Source organism: Anguilla anguilla, chromosome 9 (genome assembly GCF_013347855.1).
Source record: "Anguilla anguilla isolate fAngAng1 chromosome 9, fAngAng1.pri, whole genome shotgun sequence".
NCBI classification, from domain to species: domain Eukaryota; kingdom Metazoa; phylum Chordata; class Actinopteri; order Anguilliformes; family Anguillidae; genus Anguilla; species Anguilla anguilla.
Window position 1 is genome coordinate 8,999,964 of NC_049209.1, and position 23,852 is coordinate 9,023,815.

General features: G+C 40.3%; 1 protein-coding gene across 1 annotated transcript; it reads left to right on the forward strand.

The window, feature by feature from the left end:
* Positions 1-1,816: 1,816 nt before the first annotated feature.
* LOC118236460 (sodium/potassium/calcium exchanger 3-like) lies at positions 1,817-23,584 on the forward strand. The gene is made up of 17 exons (XM_035434871.1): positions 1,817-2,520; positions 7,097-7,192; positions 10,799-10,875; positions 11,695-11,769; positions 12,016-12,100; positions 12,300-12,403; positions 12,842-12,916; positions 13,845-13,870; positions 14,178-14,231; positions 15,217-15,359; positions 15,686-15,849; positions 16,363-16,642; positions 18,272-18,438; positions 19,123-19,237; positions 19,763-19,875; positions 20,056-20,121; positions 20,556-23,584. The coding sequence occupies exons 1-17, from the start codon at positions 2,424-2,426 to the stop codon at positions 20,661-20,663; spliced, it is 1,845 nt and encodes a 614-aa protein (XP_035290762.1). The 5' UTR covers positions 1,817-2,423; the 3' UTR covers positions 20,664-23,584.
* Positions 23,585-23,852: the final 268 nt, after the last annotated feature.

Here is a 23,852-nt window from a genome sequence, read left to right on the forward strand (position 1 = left end):
CTACAATGGCTTGAAGATCACAGATCTACCTAAGACACATTAGTTTATCTGTAAGAAATTTGTATATATGCATTTGTCCATTATTGCATTACATGTTTGCCTTACATAGATATTTTCGCCTGGTAGTGAGATGAACTGGCAGGGTGGTCGTGATTAGAGCTGAGATCAGATAAAGCAAATTGGTGGGACAGATAGGGTCATAAGGGCATTTATACATCAAGATGTCTTGTTTTGATTACAGAACATGTAGTGTATACCACATTTGTTTGATTGAATATTGCAGTTTTCTGAAGAGGGGGTTGGTGCTGTGCTTCAAAAAGGAGGAAAAAATAGGTTTCCTCAGTTTTTACATGTTAAATTTGTTCTGAAGCGTAAGTTAATTCATAAGAACATATTTTTCATACCTTAATGGTTGCCTTTCTTAATACTTAAAGGTGTTAAACTGCTTCTTCTCTCAACCTAAGTGGAAGTTTCATTTGTCAAAGTTTATTCTTTACTGTACTTCATCCATAAGCTACAATAAATATATATGAAGGCATCATGCTTAGTTTCCTATTCTCTTTAACGTAGAGATGTTTGTCTGTTACTCCTCAGCCTGTCTCTCGCTCGTGGGATCTAATCCAGCGTGACATCTCACAATTCCATGGTTGCTTCCAATATTTATTTTATGAAGTGCAGTTAGGTTTTCCCAATGTCAGAACTGTGGGTACGTACACACTCAATTTCCATCATTTTTTCTAGCATTGGCTTTCTTCCATGTGTAATTTCTTTGATTTTGAGAAATTTTGATTGAAATATTCATTACCTTGAGGCTGCCCCTTTCAAAAACTCTAAGGGCAGGTCCCACCAGTCTTTTCAAACACATTGCACATAAATTCAGTGAATACCCCACTGGATCTTCTGACATGATTAAGATTCTGATATCCCATTTGTTAACCTGAAGGGGGGGGGGGAGGGGGTGGCTCATAACTGCAATTGCAGTTCAAATGTGCATGCAAATGCACAGAGTTGTCGCAAGACTGAGATAGCATGTTTGAAAGCTTGTGTGATACATTATGAGCCGAGCTTCTTGACAGAATATCAGGATAAATGCGTTTTCCCATTGAGTCATTCGTGAGAGACCCAGCACATACCAGAGCGAGACAACACAACACAAGCACTACTCTGGAGTACGTCAACTGGAAAGTTTGACTAAACACCGCGGACACTAAAGCTCTTCATCTTTCAAGTCCTGACACCTATACAGAGTACAATGACAACAGTATCCTGAGTTCATGTCTTTATAAGGGTCTGGAGCTCTCTGCAAGATCTGCAATGGGTTTGGACAAAATGTGCCTCACACATAGCTCGCCGGCATAACAAGCCTTACTCAATAATGTTCTCTAAACATGCGCTTTGTGTGTGCGCACATCTGTGTGTGTGTGTGTGCGCGCTTGTAGATGTACAGTATGTGAGAAAGTAAGCTATGTGTTTGTTTTACTTTAAGTGGGTATTATGAAGTCAGAAACCTCTTAGTCACTTGACTTCCAGTGCCATCCACTGTTTATAACAATCATAGTAATCATACAATATTATTTTAAAATCTGTTTATGCCATGACATGTAGGCCTGCAGGAAACTCACCAGCTAAGAGAATGTCAGGCTATGCATTCACTTTTCCTAGTTAAACTCAGAGATGATATGATAATCGTGCATTTACCCTCTAGGAGTAACTGACTAAATGTAATTTTTAGGCTGCATGAAGGCATAGGCAATCACGTAAACTGTTGATACTGTACATATTTGTTTTGTCAGCATGTTCAGTCCCCTGACTTTCCCCTCATTCAGCAAATCGGATAAAAAAAGGAAGCTTCTCTGCTCATATTGTCAAAACAACCTGCAATGGAATTAGCATTAAAATACAGTGGATAAGTGTGTTTTCCTAGTAGGCTAAATCGCGTGTCTATCGTCTCCTAGTAGCACGGTCTCCAAGGGCCGTTCAACACACGACAAAGGAGATACTCGGAAACTAAAGAGGAGGGAGGTGGGGACAGAGGTTGAGATAACATATCCCTATCACCGCGGACTGGATCGACGGATGTACGAGTGTATCTGAGGATATTTTTCTCCCTCACCAACTTCTTCAGTTCCTATATTCCTGCGTCTAAGGGCGGTCTTGCATGCCTTTTTTTTCCAAGTCGCCCCATTGTTTAGGCGTACTGAAAGGAATGGAGTGCCTGATGTAGCCTACGCTTCCATGTATCGAGGATGAATGAAATATGCGACGAATATGTTGGACTTTGAAACCATACAGTATCTGAAGGTCTAGATTTACAAATAGGTTTCGATGAGGCTTCAGAATAGGCTTTGCCAGTGAAGAAGTGGGAACCGTGTTTCCTGCCGCTGTGACAGACATGTTCTGACGGGAGTGGGACGCACAGCGGGATGAAGGCGGTGTTCAGGAGCAGAAGACGGCGGCTTTGCTGCTGTGGAATGGGAATGCTCGCTGTCCTCGCTCTCACACAACTGTTTCGCTTGACAGGTGAGGTGCTTATTAATGATAATCTGATAACAGGTTTTGCTAAAGCACTTAGCACTGTGCAAGTGCGAAGTGAGATACTGCTGTATGACATTTTGCAATCAGTTATTTTAGGGTTTATTATTGAGTGAGTACAATGAAAGCTTTACTCGCAAAATATTGTTGCATCATTTAATTCGCCAAGTAGAAGCAGCCATGCTTCCTTTACCGTTTGCTGCAAAATGCTAAGCATCATAATGCAATAATTCACCGTGCACGTAGCTGCAGACGAAGGTGGGTCCAAATGAAACATGATATTATAATGTAGCTATTTATCCTATCGTCGGCTAACGCTTAATGTATCTGTATCTCAGGGGGAAAAGCAGAGAGTTTCACTAATTCTTTTCACTTTTACTAAATAATAGAAAATTACGCAACTTCTGGGGGAACAACCTTCGTACCTTCAAACCTAATTACAACCTGCATGAAAAGACCCGTTTAATTCCTGGTAGCCATCCCTTGTTGTATCCTGTACAGGTCTCATAGTGTACAATAAAAACAGCAAGTGCAACAGCACTACAATCGACAGCAGACAGCTACCTTAAAGCCAAGATAGATCAATCCTGTCCCAATAAAAGGTAGATCTCTAAGTGTAATGAAATAAACATCCATTGTTGTCAGCTGTTGTGACACAAATAAGTGTGGACATGTTTTGGTCCAGCTGGTAAATTAAGCCTCATCTAAACGGGGTTACGCGAGATGCTGTATTGAAGCGTTGAGTCCTTATGACTGAATTTTAAGGAAGGCGGTGAGTGACTGGTGTTACGGTACCCACCCCCCACCTCCTCTTCAGCCGGCCTCCCGTCCCAGATCCCCATGCCAGTCACGCTGGGAGATTTGTCTCACACCATGACATAAAACCATTTCATGTTCTAGAAACTGTCCTTTTAATTTGTGATAGTTCAAGCCTAACAAGCAATGTTCTCTGTCTGACGAGACTACCATTATGGTGATGCATGGTTAGGTGCCACAGAAAGGTGTCACTTTTTAAAGACTGGGTCCAGTTGGTTGCACTGGGGAATCCACTGCTTCTCTACTTTCCAGCAAGCAGCTTGAAGATTGGGTTGGTGGATGGGTATCATGCCCTGGGGCCTTCATTACAGGGAGTGGAATCTCACAGTGTCTCTGGCATGCTGCAACATGTTGGGCTTTGCACGATATTTCCATCAATATAATCCCCACTACCACATCTGAGTTTTAAATGCTCGAGCCCTTTATCGCGCCTGTTTATATTGCGTTTCTACAGTAGGTAGTAAACAGTAGTAATACCAACGTACAAACCTTCCAATATTAATTCATATACAGTAGTTTAAGTTTCATGCTGGGCCAAAGGTGGAAAGTCCGGAAAGTAAAAGTCCTCCCATGTGTTTCTTCCACCCATGAACTCAGCCAGCTGATTTCACTAATTAGTTCTACCTACTGGCTAAAGAATTGTGCTAATTAGCAAATACAGGTCACTGGAACAAAATAGGAGGAATTCTACTTTATGAAACTGGATTATCCGCCTCTGGGCATAAAATTATTCTCTATAAAAATAAAAAATGATCACGGGGTGTTTATGAGTGTGTTTATAAGTCAGAGGGGGAAAATTATTGATAAACCAGGCTGATATTCCTTACGAACAAATTGCTTCTGTAGTGTGGTGCTTGGTGTATTATCACATACAGCTTTCATTTCCTGTGTTAGTGTTCCCTTTTTTTGGTGTGGAGTCTCATAAAGCAGGGGTCTGGGGGCCAAATTCTGAGTTTAGGAGACCTCATTTTATCCATTTCTGTGAGTTGCGAGATATTAACTATCAATTTTCTTACAATGAAAGTCTACACAGCTCAATCTCTCGGTCAAAATGAAATGAAATTTGCTACTTTTTCTGTAAATTTAAAGAAACGACAAATTACCAAAAACATTTAACTGGAGGAAATTCTCTCATCAGTTATCCCCTTCAGTTAATTATATCCAATATCAAATCAGAAATTACCATTGACCAAAATAATCTACCCGGCTGGGTAGCTAATGAATATTTGTTTGTTTAAGTTAGCAGGCTGGGAAATGTTACTTGCCTATTTAGCTTGCAATGCATTCAGAAATTTCACGTGATTACCCATTACAAGCTAACTTAATATCTCAAACATGAGGTAATGGGTACATTGAAGCTACAGTTATATAGACAATAAGTTAGTTAAAACATTTATTTAAACCAGAGAACTACTCTTTCAGAGAGTATTAAACCAGTTTACCTTTCTTCATAATTATTCTCGTCAGTCATCAATAATGTGCTGTCTGTCGTGATGGAGTGCTCACCTGCACACTCAAGATTTAATTTGTGTTTGAAAGATTTGAGAACAGAAAGCGCTTGACAAGGCAGGTCAAAGCGGAACACCAGTAGTGTCAAGTGAAAGTCTCAGTAAAAAACGCACATGCTATATTTTAATGTGAGGGTCAGGTGCCTATTGAGTAGCAGTGCTCCTGATTGCTGAAGTGGGGGTGCTCCCCTATTGTTTAATGCTTTTGGAACAGCATAATTTTCATTGTATTTTAAAATTAGAGCAAAGGCCACAGAAGGTATTTGTAAGTATTGCTCAAGATTCTTCTGTTGCCCGAGACCAAAGGCAGTGCTTCCTGAAGCCCAGCAGGTTTTATTATTGGTTCTGTTGAATTAGGCACTGATTAAGAACCTTAACAGTGAAACAACAGATAATCAGCTTACGCCCTCACACGCATTATGTTGTGCGACAGAGAGGAAAATGCCAGAGTGGAAGTGAGACATTAGTCTACTAGTATGAGAATGAGTTTCAGCTTTTTCAGTAGTGCAGTGTTGAGTAAAAGGGGGTGTGTTTTAATGTGGTGTGTGGGTGTAAAAAGAGTCTGTGCATAATACAGCCACAGAAATATCCCATAATGCAACCCCCTCCCCTTGAGAACTCGGTATCTGCACAGCTCCTCTCTCATCTGTTTATCGTCGTCTTCACATTGCTGTTACAGATGTATTTTTGCCACTTTTGGGACCATCCATATTGATTCCTTGTCTTTGGCGTTAGTCATATACATTTGGAGGAATTTCATACAGGGAAACTCCTCCCTAACTGCATCTTAAACTACTGCAGCCCAATGTGGCTATACAGTACATTAATCTTTTTTTGTGGAAAATCTAGGAAACCTTTGCCTCCCACCCACAGCTCTCAGCTATTGTATTTGGATGTGGCCTGACGGCGTACTTTTAGCCGAGTCAGAGGTTGAAAGATTTTATGCTTTCTCTTTCTGCCTTCATGATATATTTTCCCGTTTGACTTTAAATCTGTTCTTTCCATCTAACTTGCTTTTAACTTCAGTTCATTTTTTGTCCCATCTGGTCATTCATTTTTCATTATTTATTATCCTTACATTATCCTTTTAATTGCATTATTTCCTTTGCTTTCTCTTATTTTCTCGAGTCTTCATCATCGTAATCGCCCTTCCCTCTCCGGGATAATATCTTATGTTCGTTGTGTTCAGCTGTGATGAAATGTGACAATACTGTCACATGCAGTGTGTAAAATGGTGTTTTATTATGCAGTTCCATCTATATCCATGTCTAATACATGCCCATTTTAAGAGCTGCAGTCAGCTAAATATATCAAATGGATTTTTGTTTGGTTACGTGGAAAAACAACATGCTCACATCTTGGCCGATATCCCACTTCTTGGAACTTTTCATGGTGTTGTTTATGAGTCTGTTATTACTACAGCAAACAGCACAGATTTTTTGTGAGGGAAATATAGTCCCACCATCTCTCATTTATATTCATCTAAGCATTTTTATCTCTTAACTAGATTCTCAGCCGAGAGGAAGACTGATTGATGAACTGATATCAATGTCTGAGATAACAGCAGTGGAGAAGTTGGGCAACCTGCCCCTGCATTCAGAGTCTCCAGATGAACCCGCTGTGCACCTCAGACATTGGTCTCGGTGTGTGGCAGCAGGCAGAACAGCAGCTGTTTGAGGGAACACCGAATGATTTGCAATAGGCACACACTGGCATTGCCTTATATAGAATAGCGCTGTAGAACCTCAACAATATAATGCCATGATTCACCAAGGAGAATGTAAGATAAGGTGACTGTGCATCAGTTGTGAAATGCAGTGACTAATTGTGATGCAGAATGAGTGCCTTTTATGTGCCTAGGAAGGGCCACCAAAGCAGGACTCTTTTGCGGAATTACAGTGTTCACCTCATTTTATCACCCTGTGAAATGATGACCTCAATGTAAGATTGAGACATAAAATAAAGCAGGCTTTGGGAAGAGCTGCTTTTCATTTATGTATACAACTGGTATCTAAATGGCATCTAAAATTTTAACTGGAAATTGAACAGTAGAATGAAGTGTTATAGAAAGTAATACGCTGCACTTCAAAATGAATATATGAATATTCACATGCACACTTTTAGCTTAAATAAAGGTTATGATATGGAATTCTGCTGCATAATGATGTATTTCAAATGTGTAACTGTGGTCATAAACACTGAAGGGTCAGTTGTCACACCTCTCTTCCCTCCCCGCACAGAGACAGATCCCCTCAAGGATTCACCTTCCACCTGGGTCTCACGCAGACTGATGCAAGAGAGAGGAGAGAACCAGACTTACAAACCACCCCATGCACGTAAGCAGCACCTACCACAAACCTCAAAGGATGAACTACCGAAATGTCTCCTAGCCATTAACCATTGGATGCCTTGCAGAGCAACCTGTATTTATTTCATAAATGTTCATGTCTATATATTTATGCAGGCATTTTTACATGTATGTGGCATTTGGCCAAAACTGTTATCCAAATGTAATAGTCTCCAAACATTTGAAATAATATGGAAGTAGAGGACACCACAGCGCATCAGCTATTATACATAGAAAAACAGCATTAAACAAAATCAGTGATCTAGAGCACTCCACAGCACTGGAAAACATCTTATATTTGGTTTCTGAATCCCTGTATCCCTAACAGGAAATAACAGCATGTGTAGTTAAGGACATGGGAATGCGTGTGTGTGTGTGTGTGGGTTTTGGGTGTGTGGGTGTGGGTGTGTGTATTTATGTACAATGTAAACAACATATATGTAAAACAATATATGTAAACTTATAGAACAGATAGTGGAAATATCATTGAAATCCTACTCTTCATTCACTTTGAGGAGCTACAATTAACTGTCGCCTTTTTTGAACAAGAAAGAATGCTCTTAGTTGTATGTTTAATTTCTTATACATTTGGATTCCTTTTTCCTTTTATAAAAGGAAACACTTAATAGTATTACAGTGGCACTATGCAACAATAATAATTATTCATAAATAGTGCAAATTATTACCCGTATCCTGATTTTAGGGTGAGATGTTCCTTTCATCCTAGCTTCTGGGAATCTATTCAAAAGGGTGGACTGCTGTCTCTCTCTCTCTCTCTCTCTCTCTCTCTCTCTCTCTCTCTCTCACACACACACACACACACACACACTAATTCCATCTCTCTATTCCTTTAAAGGGCTCAGGCAGCCATGTCTAGCCACAATCAAGTACCCTTTGAGGCCCACATTGCTTAGCAACTGAATGCTTCATTTCAAACTTGGAGAAATCTATATTTTCAGTCACTGGGGACTGTGCAGAGAAGGAAAAAAAATCAGGTCTTACAGGAGTATCAATAATTATGGCACGAACATTTTAAAGGATATTTATTTGCTTTAGCAAAGAAGACGGCCTGTCCATTGAGTTAATTTTCCACAGAGATTATTTTAGTATTTTGAGGAGAGTAGTGAGAACGAAAGTCTGGCAAATTGTCAAAGAATATTTCCCTTGGTTTGTCAAGGGAGCAATTCATTACAGTTGCCATAAAGGCCTTTACACAGTATGTCAGTTAAAATAAGATGGAAGGGTGTGAATAAAATATGTTTGCACTCCCACAACCAGTACGGTATTATCAATTTACTAATATAGTTGTTGGTGATTGTCACATGAATATACTGTCTGACAAATTAGCACAATTGTCCTTCTGTGCATCTGTCTTGTTCCCAAATGTATTGCTTTCTGAGTTCAAAAAGAAGGTTTTAACCACTGCTTGTCAGGAGATTTGACTGTACCGAAGAGTGTGACTCAACTCTCCGTTTCTGTAATGTGTACAGAAGCAGACAGCCTCGTGTTTGTAATGTAGGAAGGGGATTCTTTTTTTTATTGTTGCAATGACCAAACAGAAAAAATCCATGGAATTCAACTAACCATAAAGGTTACTGCTAACTGCTATAGTTAGCAGATAAAGCAAAATAACATTTGATTGTTACAAGCAAAGGGCTTTAGTTTTGTATTTGTCTATTCTGAACATGTGATTTGGGGAACTGCTTCTCTGGTCCCCGGGGGAGGGAGGAATGGGTAGATATGTGGAGTTCAATGGTGTCCTTTTTTGTTGCACACCCCTTTTCATTAGCCGTTGCCCTGGAGAGTCAATTCCAAAGTTCAGAGTGAAATCCTCTGGTGGGGGCTGTGTTATCTTCCACATTATTGCTTTATTACAAAAACTTGTACAACGCTGTTACATGCCGACAATTTCTCAGTCCTGCCTTCAGCTTTCTTAGGGTGGGTTCACAACAGATAGCCCATACAGCCTGAGGAGGGACGAGAGGGAGCTATGTTTTCGTAATAATCCAAACAGTCCCAAGGAGCTATTGCCTCATGATCATTGTTTTTTCTGGATACTGCCAGCTTTCTACACCAGTTGTTGACCAGTCGTTGATATTATGTGAGGAAACAGTGTAGGGGACAGATTGAGTTTTTATGTTTTAATGTGACGTGACTGTTTATTACCAATGCTGCGACTTGCCTAATGGAAATTAGCACTGTGCATTGAGATAACTGTTGCCATTTGTACAGAACTTACTGTGTACCTTTGGTTTATTAAAGAACAATTATTTAATAAAGTTTGAGTATTGTCAGAAAACACTCAAACACGAGAAGTCTGAAAGTGAAGATAGATACCTGTTTTAGTGTGTACCACAGGTAAAATAAAAAATACGTAAATTCCCCCCAAAGAACATTCCAAAGAACACACAACTATTAACCAACGGATAACTTCATCATGACCCTGTATTGAGAAGCACAGGATGTTGCAGTACTGTAATAGGCTCTTTATTGTAGGGAAAAAGACATGATAAAGCCAGTCCCACCAGATTAGATTAACAAGGCTGGGTCTGTGAGGACAGCCACCAGTGGCCAAGTCTTTTGTTAGAAGCATTTGAGTCATTACAGCTTATACTGCTGATGTTGAGTATCAGGTAATGTGGTCTCAGAGACACAGTGCTTGGGTTATGTCATCGGGCTTTCTCAATTGGGGCTTGGCCAGTTTAATGAGCAGTTCTGAACTCCAGAGTAAACCATCATAGAATAGTAAATAGTAATGCCAGTGCAAGATCTTGGCTGACCGTTATTGTGAATTCCAAGGAAAACATACACATTATTAGAAAACTCCTCAACACATGCATGCATTTTTCACATATTTCACATATTAAGTCCATGGAGAGGACTCGCCTCATTTCTCAGTATCTTGGTATTTGCCATTGGCTCCCTGCTGTTGCCCGTCAACAAACTAGTTGCCAACCCCTGTGGAGGAGGTCTCCATGGCAACAGCTATGGCAGAGGTAACTTTTCATAAGCTAACCTCGCTCCTGTTCCTCAGTGTTCACTGACAGTTCAGATGTTGTTTTATGCTGTTTAGGGGTAGGCACCGCATTGGTTTGGACAGTGCTGAGTTGTGCTGGGAAACCCTAGGATGCGTATATAGAGCTCAGAATTCTCACTTTTGTTCTGTGAGGTGTCCCTGAGCTTGATTGTGGTAGCTCTGAAAACTGATAGCGATTTGTAAGACTGTTTAACAGCCCTCCTCAAAAAAGGCACGTAGCTAATTTTTCGTCTGCTGTATGTTTGTCAATTATGGAGAGCAGATCAAGTGTGATACAGAACAGCCGTTGGCTCCCGATGAAAAAGCAGCACTTTGTATTGACCTGCTATTATGCTGTAAAGGCTCGCGGCCGACTCTCTGCTCTACAAATGCACAGGGGAGCACGGCGTGCTGGGTGACCGTTAATGGGGAGAAGTGCACGCTCACTGGGAAGTAATGCAGTGGGCGTGGCTTATCCAGCCGTTGCAGTGCTGTGACAGCCAGCTGCTGTCGCGCGGTTTTTGGTTTTAGCTGGATGTTCCGCCCCAGAGCCCATTGTTTGTCCTCTCCTCCCCCCAGCGATCCAGGAGTTCCCGGAGGACATCTTCACCAAGGAGCAACGGAAGCACGGGGCGGTGCTGCTGCATGTGCTCTGTGTGAGAGTCCCCAGTCTTACTTCTCCGGTTCTCGGTGTATAATTAGTGCGTCCACGTTACCGCCTGTCTCAGGCGCGGTCTCCCGGCCCCTCACAGCCACACGCTTTCAAGCCGTGTCACACACGTGTGCTGTTGTACGCGTTTCATTCCGTAAATACGCATCACAGCCCTGTCAATTATCCACAGTGCAGGGGCCTCGTTTATGAAATGGTCTTTTGATCAAACTGTGTCTTCAATAGTAGCTTATGCAGAAAACCATGACAAAGTAGCCACTGATAAATTTCTTGTTGGCATTGAGATCTCTACGTGCAGCTTATACTAGATGTGAGTTAATTACCTGCTGGTTATGTGGAGGTACTGCATGAAGTGGGCTGTGTTCACGCTTTAAGAGTAATATTTAATTTATAAACAAGTTCAGGGATGCAAAGTGCAAAAACAAATGCTTAAATGCAACCTTGTTTTGAGGAAAATGCCTGTTATTTACTGCATTTACTAGACCGAGTAATTGTAAAGCACGTTCAGATGGGTGAAAATTGAAGTTCATTTGAGATTTATATATCACAGGTGCGAAGACGCAGCTACTTTAAACCAACTTGGAAAATTATTTTATTATTATGTCTAAATTTAAATCCAAGAACATTTTTATAAATGAGGCCCCAGGTATATACGTTCAGCATCCTTCCTCATCATCTCGTAACCTTATGATCAATCAGTTTTAATTTGACCATTTTTCATTTATTCAGTTACAGACCAAAGTAGTGTTGTTTATTTCAAATGTACTTTCTTCCCTCTTTCACACTTCCCCCAAAATCTCAACAGGCCATCTACATGTTCTACGCTCTTGCTATAGTCTGCGATGATTACTTTGTCCCTTCCCTGGAGAAGATATCAGAGGTGAGAATGACATTTTAAGATTTAGATTTCTTTCTTTCTTAAACTGCAGTGTGGGCTTTGTGAGCCTTTCCCCTAGAAGCTTATCAGGGTTTGGTTAATTCCACTTCAATTAAGTCTATTCAGGACTTAATTGCATAATGTTCGAGTAGGACTTTTCAATGAATGAGAATGAAGATTTACATGTTTTCTCTTTCTCTCTCTCTCTCTCTCTCTCTCTCTCTCTGTCTCTCTGGTTTTCCTGCATAGAACCTGCACCTCAGTGAGGACGTGGCAGGGGCAACCTTCATGGCAGCTGGAAGCTCTGCCCCTGAGCTCTTCACTTCTCTGATTGGTCAGTGTACCACTGTCCTCAACTTGTTCACATTTACGAGTATGAACATGCATTGACATGTACACATTTAATAGCACTTCATCTAAATGCAGAAATGAGACAGTAACACAGGGTTTATGTATATAATTTAAGTACTGCAAAATAGGGCATGCATATGTGGGAGGTAATGGCATTAACTTACCTGTCTCTCTGTGTTCAGCCGTGTTCATCACTCAGGGAGATGTGGGCGTGGGCACCATCGTGGGCTCTGCAGTCTTCAACATCCTGGTCATCATCGGGGTGTGTGGAATCTTTGCAAGACAGGTATTCTGCCTCCCTCCTTTTGGGCTGTGTTCATGATGACCATGAGTGTAAGTTTCAAATGTAGATTTACGTTTGACGTCACATTAAGTGGCAAATGCATTTATATAGTTATGCTATCTCTCTCGTTATGAAGCTGCTATGAATCTGTGACGAAAGACTGCCTAACTGCCGTACACATTAATATAAAGCTTACCCAAGGCCAGAGCGCAGTGTATTTTAAAACATGAAAAGTCTTTGTCACACACCCTGGAAGCAACACTGTGCAATGAGCTCGTGTGGTGTTTAAACAGCAATGAAAAGAAATGTAATTGTATGTGATTTTCTTGCTATTGAAATTCCTTACTTACACTTCAAGTGCAGTGCACAAACCCCCGACATCCATTACCCTGCATTACAGTCTTTGCTTGTCAGCAGTGTGACTCCCCTCTGCCTCTGTAGACTGTCTCTTTGACCTGGTGGCCTCTTTTCCGGGATTCTCTCTTCTACATCTTCTCTGTGCTTGCCTTAATCGTGGTGAGTGTGAAGATTACATTTGATCATGCCTGTCCATGAGCACATTTTATTCCGCTGCTATTGGTATCTTGATTAGTAATGTAACAAATACTAAAAAAAACCATGCAGTATTGTAAAGGTTATTAAAATATAGATAGCAATTTTGTTCATAAATATTAGTAAACATAAGGTAGTAGTAGTGGTAGTAGTATGTATGTATATATTTTATATGGTAACCAATAATATAACTGTAATACTCAGAATTAAACATGTTCAAAAGTATTCACGGTATGAAATATCAATAATGTAGAGGGCAAAACATATATAATAACAGATTGTTTGCAATGGAGCATGTCACAGTGAAAAAGGGCAGTGCATTATACATTGAAATTGACCTTGAGTATCATTATTTGAGTAGCTGGATTGTTGTTATATTGTGAAAACTTGTTGATTTAAAATGATGTATTGTAATAATAAAATATAATTTATGATAAATATCTGATACTCATTTTTGTACAGTGAAAACATGTTTCTGCATGTGCTTTTTCAATGAAAGGCCTTTAGTTGGCATTGCTTCTTCTGTTTTCTATTCAATTAAATACTGTGCCATTCTTTTTTGCTTTGCACCAAATTATGTGCAATCTGAACGCTCGACTGCAGATGATTCCCTAGACGCGTGTTTTAGAGTAACTAGAGATGTCGTAGATTTCAACTAATTACAGGCTTTAACTAAAGCCCAGTCAAAAGATGTAAGGCCCAAATAATCAGCATTTCTTTTGTAATTGTAGAGAATATATCCAGACAAAGTCAAAGTATAACGAAGATAATGATCATGCAATAATAATAGAACTGTTTAAATCTCCTCAATGTCTTTTTTTAGTTATCTTTCTTGCGTGCTTTCATCTGAGACAGAGAAGGAAATAATATTATTTTTTGTTTGCTTCTATAGGTCATCTATGATGAAAGAGTTGTCTGGTGAGTGCTGTTCCAAATGACTGCATGAAATTTGGTCACCATTACTAACATCTGTTATCAAAGCAGAAAAAGTATAGGCAAGAAATAGCAAGAGCCTGTTCCTGTTGTCTACAAAGAGCTGGGCTGATTCTCTTTGCACCCGCCTGGCACACTTTGTGATTTCCAGTCTTAAAATTGAAATCCAGAAAATGTCATTTTTCTTGACATTTTTCCATACGTGAGCTACAGGTGTCATAGAACTCTGGCAGGTACATGTGAATTACATGAAATATCAGTCTTATTCTAATTGCAGTTTATTCCACTGCAGGTGGGAGTCTGTTTTTCTGGTTTCCATGTACGGAGTGTACATCCTCATAATGAAGTGAGTGTCTCACAGCTGCTGGTATAAGGGAGCCACACACTTCCCCAGGTGTCCCAGTCATCCTAATCAACAGCCATTATTCACCTTGAGCAGATCATTATGTCATGGGGTTTACTGCATATGTGCTGTTCACGGACTGCGCTTACTACACTGAACCTGACATGCGTAGCAGGAATCCAGGAATCTTGTGCTCTTCTATGTGGTACCACAATACTCTGCTGATGTCATGCACTGCTGGTCTGACCAGATCTGGGTCAAATACACATTTTAAATACTCTTTTAAAAAATCTTTAGATGCTTGTAAAATGTGAAACACTCCCCAGATCCTTTGGAATTAAGCACAATATCTCAGTGGTCACATTACGCGGGATTCTGCGTCTCTTACACAGAAAAAAGAGCCAAACAAGGTATTTTATTAAGATTACAACGACCCAGACTTGAACCGCAACAAAATAATTGCTCCTGTTTCTTTGAGCCAATTGTCTTTCGGTGTCTGTCATTTGAGTTGTTTATTGATCATAGCATTTGTGAGATTCAAAGAGAAAGCGCTTGAATTGAATGAGAAGTGGAAACGAGATGTCACGCTCTAATTAGCGCTCTCAACATGAGTAAAGTAGAACAGAAATCTCTCCTAGGGTTTTTAAAATATTATTAGCCTGGGTGGAAAAATTTGTTTTTTTTTGATTACAGCAAACGGCAAAACATTATTTGTAGCTTGTTTCATCTAATTCCCACTAATTCTGCTGTTTCATTCCTCCTCTGTTACAAGTATTATAATAAATTTATGAATGACATAATCATACATTTATTAGGTTATTATTGTGAGTTGACATATTATGGCAAATATGATTCGTTATTTTTAATTGCATTAAACGTGTGAAACACTGATTTTGAAACTTCCTGCCTCTTTATCAACATACAAAGGAATAAAATATTTCTCTCATATAAAATGGAAGTGGACACTTGTGTGTTTGGGACATCCCAGGTTTAACCTCCCGATCTGGAAGTTTGTGGAGCGCCACTGTGGGCATCCTGAGCAGTGCTGTGTCAGAACCAGCCGCCTCCCAGACAGAGAGCTGGCAGAGGGGGGGGAGAACTGCGACACTTCGGATGTCCTCCTCAGGAAGGGTCTGTATTACAGTGTCATCACCACTGTTTTATGTCCAGATGTCCACATATTGTGATGTGGTTTTATGTCTGTATGCAGGCTGACTGTGTTGTCTCTCTGTGTTGATGCTTATATATCTGTTGCCCTGTGTGTACTCACCCTATTGTGCTGTATTGTTGCATTGCTAAATTTGGTGCAATACATGATTGTAACATGTTAAACATTACAACTGGCATAATGACATAAAGAAAAATAAAGTTCTGTCTTGTGACAGTGCTCTCTGTCCGTTTTGTCTGTTTGACTCTCTGTGTAACTGCTAATTGATGATGCACGGCGCCCCCTGTAGGTCAGTGTGGTGGGCAGGAGTCTCCTGTGATGATGGTGGATGAGCTCATGAGCCTCCACCCTCACCAGCTGTCCTTCTCTGAGGCTGGTCTGCGGATCATGATCACTCCCCACTTCTCCCCTCGAACCCGCCTTACCATGGCCGGCCGCATGCTAATCAATGAGGTACTGGATTCTGTGAGAGAGGTGGAGAGGAGGTTGCCAGACTGGACTTTGTGTTTTTTTGTTTTTTGTTACAAAATATTACGGTGAAAGATGTACATTGAGCTCCATAATGTTTGGAACAAATTGAACAGATATACAGAGCCGAAAATGTCTTTGTCCCAAACAATATGGAGGTCACTGTGTATTATATTTAAATGCAATGTGATATATTCTGTTTTTTATGCTTGCACAATGTGTTCAGTAATGCAGTGTTGTCTGCTGTGTTGGTTTTGCTATGATGGTTCCTTGGGCTGTTCCTCAAGCTGAAGTCTCTCTCCTGCTCTCGCTTTCACTTTCTCACTGAATTTATTTTAAAAGTATGTTCAAAGGATGTTTTAGCATGTATACTGTGGGTACAGTGTTAAAAGTGAAAAGAGCTCTGAATCGCCTCCCCGCTCTCTCTCTCTCTCTCTCTCTCCCCCTTTCTCTCTCTCTCTCTCTCTCTCTCTCTCTCTCTCTCTCCTCGCTCCTCAGAGACAGCGGCTCATCCGCAGCCCCGGGGGAAGCAGTGACAGTGACGGGGGGGCGGGGGAGTCCCCGGTGAAACCCAGCGGATCCGGGTTTAGGGTGGACGACTCTCTGGTTATAGAGAATGGATGCAGCCCTGAGAATGAGATGCTGTCACTGGAGGAGGCGGGGAGGGGGGAGGCCGATGAGACTGAGGGGGCAAAGGGGGAGTCAAATGTGGAGAGTGCCTGTCCTAAGGAAGAGGAAGATGATGACGAAGACATATTCAGGCCCCTGAAGATGCCAAGTGAGCATGGAACACTGAATGCAGTGGTGCGGGTGTCTGGGTTCTCCTGTTAGGGCAGTAGCAACCAAACTTGTTCCCGGAGATCTACCATTCTTTAGGTTTTCATTTCAACCCAAATTTGGCATACTTGATTCTGCTAATTAGCAGCTCAATGAAATCTATAGCTATTGACTGATGCATGCTTTCTTAGGGTGGGAGTGAAAACCAACAGGAAGATAGATCTCCAGGAGCGGGTTGGTTACCAATGTGTTAGGGTATCTGCAATCTGCAAACTGCAGAATGAAGCTGTAATTCTCTGGCAGTTTTTCATTCTGCCCACCCTGGCAGCTTCTTAAATAACATATTCATGTACATTTATTGATGTTTACCATCAACTTATCTAATAACCTATGAGCATCCTGAATAGTGGTTAAAAACCTTGGAACCAACAAAGAGTAATGTATTAAGCATTTATAGCTATACTTCATATGTGTTTTTGTGGTTTGTCTGTATGATAGCAGGTATTAGTGTCTGCTAACTAGTGTAGAATAGTGTGCGTGGCACCCATGTGTCTTGTTTAGTATCACCCTGCCAAGAGTGCTGTGCTGTGTAATTTTAAAGATACCTAGATACTTTACTGTATACGTTTCTCTTGTGTTGTACAGTATGTAAAGGTTTTCTGTGATTTCAAAGTCTGACATTTTCATAGCTCAGGAAAAAAAATATTATTATGCCTTACGAAAACAAGACATTATTCCACATACTCTGTCAGCCAGTCTACCTCATCCAGAGTCTTCATCCTTTACGCATTTGGCTTCACCTGAAATCTGCTCATCTGAAGCTCCCCTTGATACCGCAGCCTGAGTGTCTCTAGGATGAAGCTGAAGGATGAGTTCAGCTTCATCCTTCTCCAGTTCCACCTCATCCATACCATTCCCGTAGCTCGACCCAGAACGACGTCATTCTATGCTTTTTCATTCATTTGGACCGTGTGTGCTGGTGTTTTCTCTACCAGCCAGCCAATATGCACAGGCTTTCCAATGGTACCAACCTGAGTCAAAGGTAGTCACTGGGGTTTGCTGTTAAATGAGATCAAATCAATTTTATTTCTGTTGCGCTTATTGCAGAGAACCCTCACAAAGACGCCTTACAGAGTAACAGGACAATTGGGGGAAAAAATCAGGCCCAAACTGCCTAAAAGCAAGCAGTGAGGTAAAATACTCCCCGATGGGAAGAAATCCAGCTATGGAGGCCCGGCCTGGTGTAGAGGTAGAGGTGAAGCAGAGGTAGAATGGAATTAACAGGAATGTAATAAGGGATCCATCACAGAAATAAGCTAAGGGGTTGAGCAGGTTACAGTTGAGGTATTACTAGCAGGTAAAGTGCAAAAGTAAAAATGAAGAGCTGTGTAATATGCTGTTGAGAGGGGCAGAGTGATACATCTGGGCCTCCAGGTTGCTTAACAGCACATTTCCATGACATCACTTACTAAATATAACTTTCTGCCCCTGGAAAGAAGAAGAATGGAATGGAGGAGCAATGTGTCTTTTGACATGTACCCTATCAGCTGGCATATGGTGCTATATTTGAAAGTGCTGTGTGTGACAGTATACATGCTGTCCCTCAAACACTGTGCCGTTTGTGTACCAGGGGGCGGCTGCACTCGGGTGAGGTGGCTGGTGTCCTGGCCGCTGTCCTTACTGCTGTACTGCACTGTGCCCAACTGTGTGCTGCCGCGTTGGCACCGCTGGTTCATGGTCACGTTCGTGGCCTCCACACTGTGGATCGCCGCCTTCTCCTACCTCATGGTGTGGATGGTAAGAGAGTCCAATGACTGGTGAGCTGACTCTGTACAGGAGATGCAGATTTCTTTGTGTGAGATTTTCTGTACTTTCTAGCACTTACAGTATGACTCTCACAAAGAGAATTCGGACTGTGTGGCTCTTCAGTTCGACTTGACACTTGGCTAATCACAAATTATACCATTTTTAAGATTCAGGGGGATTTTTATTTATTTGTTATGTTTATTGTGATATGTTTTCTGCATCGCTGTAGTCATACCAGGCCACTCCACTTATACCCTTTTCATGCTAATGTGACAACTCAGAAGTGCAAATATTTTCTTGTTTTCTCAAGGGCATTGGGGATAACCACCTGAAACCAGCTGTTTAATAGAGTGAAAGGTTAATATTAGCTCATTGTCGCTCCAGAGACGAAGGAGTTCTGAAACAGATTCATTGTCAGGCTATTTGTGATGTTGTGGGTGTTGTAACTTTCTCGTCCTGAGTAGTGGTTAAAAAAAACTTTGGACCAACAAAGACCATTTCTGCAGCTACTTTCAAAAGTTCTTTAACAAATAAACTGCCGATGGCACTGAAAGTGCCTGTGTTAGTATTAATGTTAGCTTGTTTGTAGCGTATTAGAGAATATAAATGTTAGGAGCAGTATGTAGATGAAGGAAGGATTTCTCATTCATTAATGCTTCCCTCTGTTCACACCAGGTCACCATAGTCAGTGACACTCTTGACATCCCCGCCTACATCATGGGCATCACCTTCCTGGCAGCGGGCACCAGTGTCCCTGACTGCATGGCCAGTCTCATCGTTGCCCGGCAAGGTGCCTGAGGTCTTTCTCTCTCTATCACTGGCTTACTCTCCTTCTTTTCCCTTTCATTTTTTAAAACAAATTGCGATTCCCTAATTTTTATTTAAATTCTCATTTTTAATGCCATGTCATATTTGCTTGTCCATTCAATTGTTGTAATGGCCGTTTAGTAGACAAATAGACATCTATCAACCAAAGCATGCACTGCTAATCAGTGCTTGTTTTAACCGTGTAGTTAGATGAGCTAACCTCTAGTTGCAAGACTACACTTTATGCAAAGCTGATCCAGGCAGGCTGCTGATGCCTATTTAACAAGAGGAACCTCTGTTTGTTTGTCCAAACCACAGTTGTCGGTGGTATAGTCAGGGTTTGAATCCATACAGTAGCATGTCTACCCCATCAAATGCTACAGATTCAGCTGGACACAGCACATCCTTTCTCTTACATGAACTCTGTCTTTGTCCTTCATTGATTAACCTGTCTATGTCTCTTTTTCTCTGTGTTTCCTCCTGTCATCCTTCATCTCTCCCCGCTCAGGAATGGGGGACATGGCTGTGTCCAACACCATCGGCAGCAATATCTTTGACATCCTTCTGGGGCTGGGCTTCCCCTGGACTCTGCGCACTCTAGTGGTCAACTTCAACTCAACAGTGGGTTCTCTCTCTCTCTCTCTCTCTCTCTCTCTCTCTCTCTCTCTCTCACTCACTCTCTGCACATTCTGTTTATCCAACCAAAATTACATGCTTTGCTCTATAGTTAATGTGAATCTATATCTAATTTCTTTGATGTTATGTATGCGGTCTTGGTTTACTGGTGTCTGCCTCTTGCAGGTCTGCATCAACAACAAAGGGTTGGTGTATTCCGTCATCCTGCTGCTTGCTTCTGTCTTTCTCACAGTAAGTACTGTCGTTCCCAGATAGCAAGTGCCGCATCATGACTGTAAATGAAAACTGTTTAAAAGCAAAGAATAATTTCATAAAATACTTTTGGTTTACACATGGAATTCACAAGACATGAATTCCATGTGTCCAAAAACAAAAACAGCACATTATTTAATTCTGTCACAGACCAATCACAGACTACATGCATTTATTCCCAGATGGGTTGGTTGGAGGAATGTATTTAGGAATGCTTTTCAGAGCATTACCATAATTTGTCTTTAAATTAGGTATTCAGCACATATTTTTTTAAAAGAAAAATAAAATGTTCAAAACACGCTTTGGAGTAGATACCAAAGTTATTAATAGTAGGATAAGTACTGGATTATTGAAATCTCTCTCTCTCTCTCTCTCTCCATCTCTCTCTGTCTGTGTCTCTTTCTGTCTCTCAGGTGTTGAGTGTACATCTGAACCACTGGAAGTTAGACAAGCGCTTGGGCTTTAGCTTGATATTTCTCTATACCATTTTCCTTCTCTGCTCTATACTGTTCGGATTGTAAAGTATCCAGCGCAGAAGACAGTTCTACATTTTCTGCTTGTTATCGTCTTTGTTGGGAAACCATTAAGACAGTTTTACCATGCATGTACACAGACACAAAATGGTGTACCACTCCATTCTGGTGGAAAAGGAAGCTGTAAATGTTTTGTTATTTTCTCTCAATATTGTGTCGTCCTGCTGATTTTAGATTATTTTTTAATTCAATAACAAGATACTGTTTAAACATTTAATAATCAATTTATTTCTGAACCCTCATTATCTGTCTGATCTCTTCAAGGGTGGGGAAAATTAGGAGTAATACGGTAATGGTCCGGCCATATCTACAAAAGCACAGAATAAGTATGTTGTGCAGTAGGAGTTCTGGGAAAATAAATATATCAGCAGGCAGGTACGCTAACGTACTTTGAAGGCATTTAGCACAAATCATTTTAACCAGCTTCCCAGTTGCAGTGACACTTTAATCTTTAACACTGACCGGTTTCCCAGCTCTTTTGTAAAGGATTGGTCATGGTAAAGGCACGTATGAAGCTGAAGATGAAGATCATGCAAGAGCTGATATGTTTTGGTGCCGACATGAAAGCCAAATCCAGCTGATGTGGTTTATCGATCATTTCTGCTTCATCGCCGCTCCATAGTTCCCTTTTGGCACTGATCGTGAAAGTACAAAACACTGAAACTTTTAATTATATTCAGAGTAGTGTTGTTGCTATTTAATGTGTTTCTAAAGTGAATGAATGCTGCCCACTTTTGATGACTGGTGTACAGGTTTTAATATTATTCACCACCTTTAGATACGATTATAGTTTTGAGACAAAGATGAGATCTCATGGTATAATTATAGGTGTGTATTAATATTATCATTATTTAGGAAGTCAACAAAGCCTCACCAAATTTTCGCTAAAGTTTTGCACAATGTTTTACAGACTTTTATAAGATTAAAGATCGGTGTGAGAGTAGACTTATTTGTGTTTTTTATTTTATTTTATAATAACCAAAATGTGTGGATTATCTCCCTAATTTTTTTTTTAACCATTTTTGCATGTTTTTGCTACAGGGGTATAGTAAAACTACACATAGGTATGCTGCCCTTGCCACCCATGCCATCACACAATAAATAAACTCATTTTTATTTAAACCGGAGTGAAGTTAGAATGCACTGAGTCACTTGTTAAGCCACTATTTAAGTAGAACAGTGAGCTACAACAGCATGTTCACATTCTAAGTATGACTGAAAAAGGACAGGACAGAACCGGGCTGATTTTTTTTTTTTTTTTTTCATTAGAAGCCGAATAATAACCTAAGCATTTTATTCCGCTGTGGTTCCAGCTTAGCTCTGGTGTTTGTTTTAATCATGCTGGACATTTATTGTATTGTAATAATATAAAGGAAGTTATGGCAGAGGAAATAAAGGATTTTTTGTGTTACTACTGTTGGAGAAGTAGAGTAATAGAGTCCCTGTTTTAAAGCCAGACTTTTCAGTTTGTCATCTGTTTCTGTGGCTGAGCTTAAAGCTTCCGTCCTTTCACGACTGATGCCACGCTGTTGGACACTGAGATGAGTGGGGGTGTTGGAATGTGTGTGTGTAAGTGTCTCGGTTTCTGTTTCATTTTTGTTCAGCTTCTGAACTGACCTAAGGACTTATCTTTCCTGCATCCTGGCATACACGTGACATTTTCTTGTCTTTGTAATATTCTGACATTTTTTTTCCAGTGTCATGTTCCGTTCATGATTTGTATTTTCTCTGGGGTAGGGTATCCCAGAAATGTGTAAACCAAAGTGAGTATCTGAAGGACATGGCTGGTGTTTGCAATAGGTGGCCAAATTAATCCCCAAGATAACAACTCAAGATATAACAAGTTAACAACAAGCTCTGTTTTTCCTCCTCAGATATGAAAAAGCTACTTTAGTATTTTCCAGGAACAATAGTCATTGGCGCTTTTAAATCAGGACCCTGTCTACTTTCATATGCCTTGTGTGTCCCAATTGTGAGATGGCCGCTCTAGTACAGTGCTTTTTGCTTTCCGTACTGATTGCAGTTCTGTGCAAGAGCACAGCACTGAAAGAAGCCCTTCTCAAGTAATCAGTCAGATTAACTGAGTGATCAAATGTTTATGCACCTGCTGCAGTTTGGAATGAATTTGAAATATCAAGTGACTGTCCTAATACATGATTAGTAGGGATGAGTGATGGAGCCTCTGTGACTTGAAAAAAGACATGACTGCATGATTATAAGCAAGGCTGGGTTTGTGAAGTGTGCTAGAACACAGAAGTACAGAAACATATAATTATATAATGTTGTGTTCTTAAAGGACAGTATTAAGCAAGGGATTGCTTCAGTAAACATACAGTGGTACAAAAGGATAGCATGAAAACATGGAATTCACTAATGATAAGGGTGTCTACATAAACTTCTGATTGTGTGAAACCAAAAAAAAAAAAATGATCCACCAAGATTTGTTTTTGAGTTTTTTTTTTGTGTGTTTTTCTGGTCTCATTATTTTTATTTAGTTATATGTTTTTCTTCTGGCTGAAGTGATGGCTGTACAAAAATACTCAAGCTCTGGAAAAATGGTAAAGGTATGGCATTTTATAAAAGGTGTCACTGTCAGCCATGCTGTCAGCTGAACATCTGTCCATTGTTTTGCTATAGAGAAGAGAACAGACAAATTGAAAAATGCACCCTGGATTCTTACAGAAGGAAGCAGCATTGATAGTGATGACAAAACTAATAAACCTGAATGACTTAATGAATTATTTGACGGCTTGTTCGCAAGGAATATTTTTGAGCTTTGGCTGCATTAACCCCTTTGAATATAACATGGTTGTTTTTTACCCTTTTATGTGATGTTTGCATTCATTTACAGAAGTTTTACTGTATGTTGTTGAGTGCAATAAAGTCTGTGCAATAACTTGGAATAGTCATACCTTTCTTTTGGCTGTTTTTTTTCTGTTTAGTCCATTTTAATCATCAATACAGTGGGTAAGGAATATGTATATACACAAACATGCAGAACACAGGCCAAACATATTAGGCCAACTGTGGTTTTTACGTATAAACTTTTTTTTTTTATTTCTACCTGCAATAGCACAGGGTATAAATTGAAAAAGTACATTGGTTTGTTCTTCAAAAAGTGCTCATAAATTAACTGAATTCTTCACTACCTTAAGATTGTTTTTAAAACCACAGGTG

Coding starts and splice junctions, on each gene's coding strand:
- LOC118236460 (XM_035434871.1), top strand. CDS start 2,424: ATGAAGGCGGTGTTCAGGAGCAGAAGACGGCGGCTTTGCTGCTGTGGA. Junction 12,404..12,841: donor GTGGAATCTTTGCAAGACAG/GTATTCTGCCTC, acceptor CTGCCTCTGTAG/ACTGTCTCTTTGACCTGGTG. Junction 16,643..18,271: donor CAGGCCCCTGAAGATGCCAA/GTGAGCATGGAA, acceptor TTTGTGTACCAG/GGGGCGGCTGCACTCGGGTG.